The sequence below is a fragment of the Trichoplusia ni genome, chromosome 3 (genome assembly GCF_003590095.1).
Source record: "Trichoplusia ni isolate ovarian cell line Hi5 chromosome 3, tn1, whole genome shotgun sequence".
Lineage (NCBI taxonomy): Eukaryota > Metazoa > Arthropoda > Insecta > Lepidoptera > Noctuidae > Trichoplusia > Trichoplusia ni.
This window is the reverse complement of record NC_039480.1, coordinates 12,712,478-12,723,017: the sequence shown is the minus strand read 5'-3', so window position 1 is coordinate 12,723,017 and position 10,540 is coordinate 12,712,478. Positions and strand designations below refer to the sequence as shown.

At 35.7% G+C, this 10,540-nt stretch overlaps 2 protein-coding genes across 4 annotated transcripts in view; one reads left to right on the top strand and one right to left on the bottom strand.

The window, feature by feature from the left end:
* Positions 1-265: 265 nt before the first annotated feature.
* LOC113491969 (nuclear distribution protein nudE homolog 1-like) overlaps positions 266-10,540 on the top strand; it is an 18,195-nt gene continuing 7,920 nt past the window's right edge. Inside the window, exons 1-6 of the mRNA XM_026869206.1 lie at positions 266-686; positions 792-945; positions 1,038-1,174; positions 1,554-1,690; positions 2,098-2,253; positions 2,508-2,690. Of these exons, the coding sequence (XP_026725007.1) occupies positions 613-686; positions 792-945; positions 1,038-1,174; positions 1,554-1,690; positions 2,098-2,253; positions 2,508-2,674 (825 nt within the window). The 5' untranslated portion in view covers positions 266-612 and the 3' untranslated portion in view covers positions 2,675-2,690. The remainder of the gene's footprint in view (positions 687-791; positions 946-1,037; positions 1,175-1,553; positions 1,691-2,097; positions 2,254-2,507; positions 2,691-10,540) is intronic.
* Positions 2,678-6,633, bottom strand: LOC113491968 (nuclear distribution protein nudE homolog 1-like). 3 transcript variants are annotated; one of them, XM_026869202.1, is made up of 7 exons: positions 6,194-6,633; positions 5,935-6,088; positions 5,706-5,842; positions 5,190-5,326; positions 4,627-4,782; positions 4,290-4,372; positions 2,678-2,940 (listed from the first exon to the last, which is right to left on the bottom strand). In XM_026869202.1, the coding sequence occupies exons 1-7, from the start codon at positions 6,265-6,267 to the stop codon at positions 2,686-2,688; spliced, it is 996 nt and encodes a 331-aa protein (XP_026725003.1). In that variant the 5' UTR covers positions 6,268-6,633; the 3' UTR covers positions 2,678-2,685. The 3 variants fall into 3 exon arrangements, with proteins under 3 accessions (XP_026725003.1, XP_026725006.1, XP_026725005.1); XM_026869205.1 differs by lacking the exon at positions 2,678-2,940 and adding an exon at positions 3,009-4,047 and having other exon boundaries at positions 6,194-6,605; XM_026869204.1 differs by lacking the exon at positions 2,678-2,940 and having other exon boundaries at positions 4,063-4,372; positions 6,194-6,613.

Here is a 10,540-nt window from a genome sequence, read left to right as displayed (position 1 = left end):
TTTATAATGCTGCCTGTATCAATTATTTCAGGACTTATTTGATCCGGACCAACGACTTTTGACTTGAGAGGCAATAGGCTATCACTACTTTTGGAACTGTCTATTGTACTGATTTATTTCATGTTCGGTAATTTTGTATTTCCTTACTTTCTAACCTGAAAAATACTACCTAACGAAGTAATGTACATGAAAGTTGGCGTTAATCTCTTAATTTCAGTGTAATTATTTTTTATTTCCTTAATAGTACTAGTAAATATGTACTCCTAAACTTTCCAAATTATGTTTGCGGCTGTAAATCCCATAGTTCAAATTGAACGTTAATTGACACTATTTTTTTTTCCGAGTTGTCATTGTCGACTTTTGGTAGCCATTTTAATTTCATTGGGAATACAATTCACTTGTTTTGGGTTTTTAACGACGAAGTTGTGTCACTTTTTGTGTTTTAACGGCTGACTAGTGTAAAAAACGAAAGGAATTTTAATAAAAACTAAGTTGACACGGAAAAGTTGCAAAAATAATATCTGCGCAATAGTTTGAAACCTGTAACGTTATTTTGTTATGATTCGTTAAACATCCTTGGAATCTCGTTATTGAAAGTCAATTGTTGGAAACATGGAATATCCAAGACAGTCAGATTCTGAAACTCTCGAATATTGGAAGAAACAGGCCAAGTACTACGAGCAAAAGTAAGTGCATAATTACCGTGAAAAATTGAAAATATCTTTGTGCTGCCAGGTGACAAATGGCATTCCATGATTCACTACTTGATTGCATTTTCGTCTTACTTCTAGGGTTATTGATACACAACAAGAATTAGATGAGTACACAGAAAATTCAGCATCACTCGAAAAAGAGTTAGAAGCATCATTAGAACAAGTTGAGAGACAAAACAAAGATCTGGAAAATCAGAACCAGCGGCTGAAGAATGAAATAGAACTGTTAAGGGTAAATAAAATTATGTCTGTTTATGTTTATGTATACTTTTAATTTTCGACCTTTCATGTTATATTTGCACCTAATAATTTTCTTTTTTTTAGAACAAATTGGAAAGGAGTCAACATGAAACAAATGCTTTGGAAAATGAACTGCAAGCTTTAAAAATAGATAAAGATAAACAAGGAGTTTATATCAGAGAGTTAGAACAGAAAAATGATGATCTGGAAAGAGGTCAGAGGTATGGTCACCTAATTAGTTTCCAATTATGTTACCATGGTAGTTTTAAACCATAACAACTGTAATGCTGTCCGTCAATTGCATATTTAACAAGATATTTAATACATAGTATTGTTATCTAAAGTTAACTTAAATGGGAGAAAATAACACATCAAGGTGTTCTTCACAATCACAAATGTTATCCTTATAAAAAATATAATTCCTTTGTAGAACATTGACCTTCTCTATAAATAATTAATAGAAAAACCTGTAAAATAATTTACTATTAAATCGAATGCTTAATGTAGTATTATCAGGATTATGCAACCAAACATAACACTTACAGCAGTTTAATATTTTTATACGTAAAGTAAGTTCATATTTGTGCAATTTTCTTTCAGAGTAATATCAGAATCTGTATCATACATAGAATCAATGTTGAACCAAGCATATGAAAGGAATGCTGTTCTGGAGAGTGAGGTAGATGAAATTGAGAACTTGAGGATCAGGTTGCAGAGAGCGACAGATGAAGCCAGAGGTATGAGTAAAAAAAAAAGTCTATTTATTCTTCTTTTTATTATTTTTACATTGTTGGGGTAGTTGCCATGTGTAAAATTGTGTCACTGTATGTAAATATTTGAATTGGAATTCACAAAACATTAAGTTTAGGTAAAGCTTAAGAAAGTGTGTTGTTTATTGATTACTATAAACCTGTAAGGGTTTAGGTCAAAGATGGAACTTGCTAATATTTTGTTAAGATTGTCAATTATATCCAGGGATATTAAGTTGAAGAGTTTGCAAAAGTTACCTGTTTTCCAGGAGGAATTGTCCTCCTTTATACCAACTATATTTCATATCAATACCAAATTTTAATATTATTTTTGCTAGAAATCTATGTTGAATTACTTAGTATACTATTTAAAAATATGTTAATACTTATTTCAGATCTGAAGCAAGAACTGAAAGTAATGGAAAAAGTTCCAAAACCAAAGAAAGGTGATGAAAGTACTGAAAGCTCATTAGTCAATGGACATATTTCCAATCCATCCCGAACTCAAGTTGAAATTGAAACTCAGACTTCCCTTATGTCACCACAAAAACGTAAGTTAATTATAAAATTTTGTTAGTATGTACTACACGGAAATCATATATATTATTATAAAAGTCTTAATACTTTATTTTCACTCTGCAATTTGTCATTTCATTTGTGTTCTTTATTAGCCAATAATCTGGCTACAAATATTGTCTTTATATAAACAATACTTGAGTTTTCTTAGTGTGGTTTCATTGTAAGATACTCTCCAAAATAATCATATATAAAGTCTATAATGAATTTTGTTTTAATTTTACAACAGGTGAAATAAATGGTAACGCAATGACACCATCATCACGAGTAACAGCCATCAACATAGTCGGCGATCTACTCCGTAAAGTGGGGGTGAGTCAACTAAATGTGTTCACTATAGTCAATGCTGTAATAGTCTTATTTGTAGTACTAGTCACCCTAGATTGCACCAGGTAGTAAGGGAATAGTCAAGGCTGTTCTGAGGCACGGTGGGACAAAGTAAATTGTTTTTTTGGTATGGGATCTGCTTCCGATCCGGAACGCGGCCGTACATGAACTCTTTGGTTTCTGTACTCAACAGAATCAGGTTTATTAAATGGTATGTCATTCAAGCCATTCTGTAAGTTTTCGCTGGATTCTCCGGCAAAATGGCGACCAGCGGCCGAAGGTGTCTCACAGGAACATTTAATCTTACCACATTCGCGGCAAAGAAACCTTTCAAGCTGGAAGCAATAAATATCATGCATACTACACAACACAACCATGCAAATACAAAAAAAAACAAAACAACTACGATCAACCTTTATTAACTGTAAAATCTACTATTTCTCGCTTTTATAGCGTTATAGCTTGCAATTTATTGGTACACTATTAGGTTAAAAATGAAACATCGTTAAGATTAAAAAAATAGGCTTAAGCATTCCCTTCAAATATGAATACTATTTTATGGTATTCTATGGTACTTCATAAAAGTAAGTTTAAGTTACTAGATGTTTATTTAAAATCAGTGATGTATATACTGGCCACAACCAAAATTGTTTTATAACAATACAAGTCTGGTATGTTTAGATAAGGCAGGCCAATTGTTTAATAATGCACCTAACTTGCTGCCTCCGGCTATTTATGTTATGTTTTAAGATATACAATGGAGTATAACATAATAATAGATAAGATATAATTATACTGTATTAAATAAAATTAGCTTAGTATGCTGTTGATAGGACAAGTATTACCAACACATGGCTAGTAGACCTAAAATCTAGAAATTATGCTTGCTAGCTTTCAAATTTAAAAACCCTACTGGTCCTTTAGGTGCACCTGAACTACACAACATGATTTCAAAGGACAATAAAAATATATTACTAATACAGTAATAACTCTATTTTTATTTTTCTTTTATCACTATAGACATGTGATGTGGGCCAGGTAAACACTAACATAGTCCAGCTATAGTCCTATATAAATCATTATAATTATTGTGCTGCTACTGGTTAGTAAACTTGGTAATCTATGACATTATCAGAATAAAATATAACCAAATACAGTTAGTAATATATCTATATAGTGAACAAAATTTCCCAAAAATAAATAATTTTTCAAACATGAATTAATGCAATCTTGAGACCATTTTCGATGTTATTAAAAATTAAGTGCATTCGAATGATGAAGAAACTAGAAATCATCTAAAAGTCGCATTTCTCGCAGGCAGCATTCATTAATGATCATGTGTCTGCTATGTATAATATTTACAAAAGAATATTGTAAATAAATAAATAAGTAATGTAAGAATACTTTATTTGAATCCATACTTACATCTATCGTAGATCAAACTGTATACATAAAAATAATATGTATTACAAAAATATAGGCCTTTTGCGGTTTCTACAGCTTAACAAATGAATACATAAATACATATATATTGAGTGAATTAATAAAATAAATACATATAATAGCAATAAATAAATGTTATCCCTTGACTATTCCCTTACTACCTGGTGCAATCTAGGGTGACTAGTACTACAAATAAGACTATTACAGCATTGACTATAGTGAACACATTTAGTTGACTCACCCCCACTTTACGGAGTAGATCGCCGACTATGTTGATGGCTGTTACTCGTGATGATGGTGTCATTGCGTTACCATTTATTTCACCTGTTGTAAAATTAAAACAAAATTCATTATAGACTTTATATATGATTATTTTGGAGAGTATCTTACAATGAAACCACACTAAGAAAACTCAAGTATTGTTTATATAAAGACAATATTTGTAGCCAGATTATTGGCTAATAAAGAACACAAATGAAATGACAAATTGCAGAGTGAAAATAAAGTATTAAGACTTTTATAATAATATATATGATTTCCGTGTAGTACATACTAACAAAATTTTATAATTAACTTACGTTTTTGTGGTGACATAAGGGAAGTCTGAGTTTCAATTTCAACTTGAGTTCGGGATGGATTGGAAATATGTCCATTGACTAATGAGCTTTCAGTACTTTCATCACCTTTCTTTGGTTTTGGAACTTTTTCCATTACTTTCAGTTCTTGCTTCAGATCTGAAATAAGTATTAACATATTTTTAAATAGTATACTAAGTAATTCAACATAGATTTCTAGCAAAAATAATATTAAAATTTGGTATTGATATGAAATATAGTTGGTATAAAGGAGGACAATTCCTCCTGGAAAACAGGTAACTTTTGCAAACTCTTCAACTTAATATCCCTGGATATAATTGACAATCTTAACAAAATATTAGCAAGTTCCATCTTTGACCTAAACCCTTACAGGTTTATAGTAATCAATAAACAACACACTTTCTTAAGCTTTACCTAAACTTAATGTTTTGTGAATTCCAATTCAAATATTTACATACAGTGACACAATTTTACACATGGCAACTACCCCAACAATGTAAAAATAATAAAAAGAAGAATAAATAGACTTTTTTTTTTACTCATACCTCTGGCTTCATCTGTCGCTCTCTGCAACCTGATCCTCAAGTTCTCAATTTCATCTACCTCACTCTCCAGAACAGCATTCCTTTCATATGCTTGGTTCAACATTGATTCTATGTATGATACAGATTCTGATATTACTCTGAAAGAAAATTGCACAAATATGAACTTACTTTACGTATAAAAATATTAAACTGCTGTAAGTGTTATGTTTGGTTGCATAATCCTGATAATACTACATTAAGCATTCGATTTAATAGTAAATTATTTTACAGGTTTTTCTATTAATTATTTATAGAGAAGGTCAATGTTCTACAAAGGAATTATATTTTTTATAAGGATAACATTTGTGATTGTGAAGAACACCTTGATGTGTTATTTTCTCCCATTTAAGTTAACTTTAGATAACAATACTATGTATTAAATATCTTGTTAAATATGCAATTGACGGACAGCATTACAGTTGTTATGGTTTAAAACTACCATGGTAACATAATTGGAAACTAATTAGGTGACCATACCTCTGACCTCTTTCCAGATCATCATTTTTCTGTTCTAACTCTCTGATATAAACTCCTTGTTTATCTTTATCTATTTTTAAAGCTTGCAGTTCATTTTCCAAAGCATTTGTTTCATGTTGACTCCTTTCCAATTTGTTCTAAAAAAAAGAAAATTATTAGGTGCAAATATAACATGAAAGGTCGAAAATTAAAAGTATACATAAACATAAACAGACATAATTTTATTTACCCTTAACAGTTCTATTTCATTCTTCAGCCGCTGGTTCTGATTTTCCAGATCTTTGTTTTGTCTCTCAACTTGTTCTAATGATGCTTCTAACTCTTTTTCGAGTGATGCTGAATTTTCTGTGTACTCATCTAATTCTTGTTGTGTATCAATAACCCTAGAAGTAAGACGAAAATGCAATCAAGTAGTGAATCATGGAATGCCATTTGTCACCTGGCAGCACAAAGATATTTTCAATTTTTCACGGTAATTATGCACTTACTTTTGCTCGTAGTACTTGGCCTGTTTCTTCCAATATTCGAGAGTTTCAGAATCTGACTGTCTTGGATATTCCATGTTTCCAACAATTGACTTTCAATAACGAGATTCCAAGGATGTTTAACGAATCATAACAAAATAACGTTACAGGTTTCAAACTATTGCGCAGATATTATTTTTGCAACTTTTCCGTGTCAACTTAGTTTTTATTAAAATTCCTTTCGTTTTTTACACTAGTCAGCCGTTAAAACACAAAAAGTGACACAACTTCGTCGTTAAAAACCCAAAACAAGTGAATTGTATTCCCAATGAAATTAAAATGGCTACCAAAAGTCGACAATGACAACTCGGAAAAAAAAATAGTGTCAATTAACGTTCAATTTGAACTATGGGATTTACAGCCGCAAACATAATTTGGAAAGTTTAGGAGTACATATTTACTAGTACTATTAAGGAAATAAAAAATAATTACACTGAAATTAAGAGATTAACGCCAACTTTCATGTACATTACTTCGTTAGGTAGTATTTTTCAGGTTAGAAAGTAAGGAAATACAAAATTACCGAACATGAAATAAATCAGTACAATAGACAGTTCCAAAAGTAGTGATAGCCTATTGCCTCTCAAGTCAAAAGTCGTTGGTCCGGATCAAATAAGTCCTGAAATAATTGATACAGGCAGCATTATAAACTTTACTTAAGTAATGTTGGCTAGTAAAGGTTTTTCTCAATATGCGACTTAATTTCCAAACCATTTCGTTTTCTCTGGTAGGGAAAAGAAAGTATTTGGTTACTTAATAAATTGGAAAGCAAATGGAATTTTTGGTCAGTTTTAAAACATCTAGCATTTGTCATTTTTACTAAATAAGAAAATTTTAAAAGGCATCTTGCAACTATAATAGTATGCTTTATGTTCTTAAACCTATCAAAAATAGGAGACATGAGAGGTGTAGCATAAGTGGGAGATCGTTCGCGCGATCGTCGCTGAAAAACCACTACTTTCATTGTTTCATTACTTACTCGGTTGGGCGGAAGCGGTGCGCGGTCGATGTTAATCGGCGGGCGCACGGTGTTTCGTTCCAAGCGTGCAGAGTGGCGACGTGGCGGCAACGCTCGTCGCCGTAAAACTCCCGCGTGATCCGGTTCGAGGACACTGCCAGGCGGGTAGTTTGACTGGGGCGGTACATCTGTCAAAGAATAACGCAGGTGTCCTAAGGCCAGCTCAGCGAGGACAGAAACCTCGCGTGGAGCAAAAGGGCAAAAGCTGGCTTGATCCAGATGTTCAGTACGCATAGGGACTGCGAAAGCACGGCCTATCGATCCTTTAGTATAAAGAGTTTTTAGCAAGAGGTGCCAGAAAAGTTACCACAGGGATAACTGGCTTGTGGCAGCCAAGCGTTCATAGCGACGTTGCTTTTTGATCCTTCGATGTCGGCTCTTCCTATCATTGCGAAGCAAAATTCGCCAAGCGTTGGATTGTTCACCCATCAAAAGGGAACGTGAGCTGGGTTTAGACCGTCGTGAGACAGGTTAGTTTTACCCTACTGATGGCTTGTCGTTGCGATAGTAATACTGCTCAGTACGAGAGGAACCGCAGTTTCGGACATTTGGTTCATGCACTCGGCCGAGCGGCCGGTGGTGCGAAGCTACCATCCGCGGGATTATGCCTGAACGCCTCTAAGGCCGAAGCCAGCCTAGCCGAATCCGGCAAGGATATGCTCACTGTGGAGCCCCGAGAGTCGGGAGGCTCTAAACAATGTGACTTTACTAGTCGCGCTTCACCACGTGAGGTGCGACGTCGAAGCCCATTTGGATCGCGGAGATCGATGCTGTCCGTTTAACGCGTGCATCACGGCTCCGAAGGTCCGAATTTACCTCAGTTCGATGTCGGGGCTCGGAATAGTCTGTAGACGACTTCCGTTCCTGGCGGGGTGTTGTGCTCGGTAGAGCAGCGTCGTGCTGCGATCTGTTGAGACTCAGCCCTACGCCAGGTGATTCGTCCGAGGACGATGATAATGTAAACACACAAACACACATCAAGACAACGTGTGCGACGACGGACGATGTTCTGTCGCGTTTTCGTTTTCTTCATTAATATTTCATTAATACACGAACGGTACACTAACGATATAACACTCTGATTCAACAAACTCAATTTTAAACATATAAAAAAACGTAATTTTTCACCGCGCCCCATTGAGATGCGCTTGCGCATCTTAAATAGTCAATTTAATACACGAACGGTAACGGGTCAAAAATTAATACACGAACGGTAACGAACATCGAAATTTAAAAAAATAATCTTTCTCTCGATACAAATGAAGTTTACATCGATTATAACTGACGTCTATTAGCCGTTCCTCCTGTAAATCTCGATCGTAATATCAATAATACAACAACGAAACAAGCAAGCGCTCAGACAATATATTACATAGATATGTAGATGTAAACAAACGAATAACACAACAAGAACGCTAAACGAAACTAACTCGCACTCTCACTTCGTACATATACACCACGACGGCACGGGCAAGCTGTGACAAGCCGCTTGAGAGCGAGAACACACCTCGAACGAACATACATACTAGGTACCTACCTACCTAACTACAATATAAATGCAAAAAAAATATATCATGGTGGGTGATCTTAGCGTCTTAAACGCATCTCTAACTATGCATACATATATGTATTATAGTACCTACTAACTAGTAGTAGTAGTAGTAGTAGTAGTAGTAACCAGAAACCCAGCAGGCACGCGCGCTCGCGCGGGGGGGGGGGGGGGTGCTTGCGTTCCTGCCTTCATAGGCGTCTGTGTCACACCACACCAATGAAGACTCAAACACTCACCAAGTCGTTGAACCTAGACAAACACCCAGGCACCCCCCCCCCCCCCCCGGCCACACACCCCCGCTCTGCAGCGCCTCAGGTTCTTTTGTGGTGGTCGATGTTAGTTCTTCAGGTTGATGGAGGCCACCCTCTCAACATATTCAATACCAATATCTGGGTGGGTGGGGAGGAGCGGAGGGGGGAGGGTAGGGGCGGGGGCTAGGTCTCCACTGTCGGCTTTCACTCACCTCGAGGGTAGGTAGTGTTTGAATGACACCACCGACGATCCCTGATCTGCTGATCTCGAAACTTTTCAGTTCACTCGGTCGCTTGGTACGTGGATATCTCATCGTATAACGTATTTCTCCTCCGATACTATATACGTTTAAGTTTGCAACAATGTCATGCGGCGCGCGCAGATGCGCGCACGTATGATGTTGTGCGCGTGCGCGTGCGCAGCTTTCAGCGACTTAACGTTGACACGCGAACATTATTATGTTAGTGTGTTTCACGTTAAGTCGCTGAATGTCGTCTACGAACGAAAAATGGACGACACACACATGTAGTAATATTATTATGAAGATGATCAACACACATACATATTATTATATATATATATATAAGTGTATATATATATATTAGTATGTAAGTGTGTAGTACTGTGTGTGTTGTGCGTTTGTGTAACTTCAACTGTGTGGACCGTCGGTTCGTAACAACGTTACGATTCGTTAACGGTTCAAATGTTATAAAATATGACTTTAATCGTGACGTGATCGATTCAAACGCGCACGGATACGCTAATGTGAATCTTTCGCGAGTTCAATCACGATTATTTATTTTTGTGTAAATAGTATTGTTCTATATACGCATTATTATATGATTACATATATAAACTAAACAATGAATATAGTGAATACGGACTCTGTACAATCCGGGCAATTAAATCGTTGTTTGACGTATTTTATTATGTTAACCGAGATTATTATTAAAGTGAATGAAATCGTGTCTCGATACGAACGTTCACCATCGGGGTTTTTTCATTATATTGTACCCTTATAGGCGTCGTCGTAGTCGTCGTCGTCGTCGTCGAAAACAATATTCGTCTCAATTATTATACGAGCTCGCCCGTACAAGCGTCTGCGTTAATCCGTCGACGCGCGGGAATGAGGATTTCTCGTAAGTATCGATATAGAGAGAGGACGGTATACGTGTGTACCACCGCAATCGAAAATCGAAACGAACGAGAACGTCTTTCATATGAATGAAGCTCCCTGGTTGATCCTGCCAGTAGTTATATGCTTGTCTCAAAGATTAAGCCATGCATGTCTCAGTGCAAGCCGTATTAAGGCGATACCGCGAATGGCTCAATATATCAGTTTTGGTTCCTTAGATCTTACTCAGTTACTTGGATAACTGTGGTAATTCTAGAGCTAATACATGCAATCAGAACTCTGACCAGTGATGGGATGAGTGCTTTTATTAGATCAAAACCAATCGACGGATGGCCATGTGTCTGAAGTCGTTAA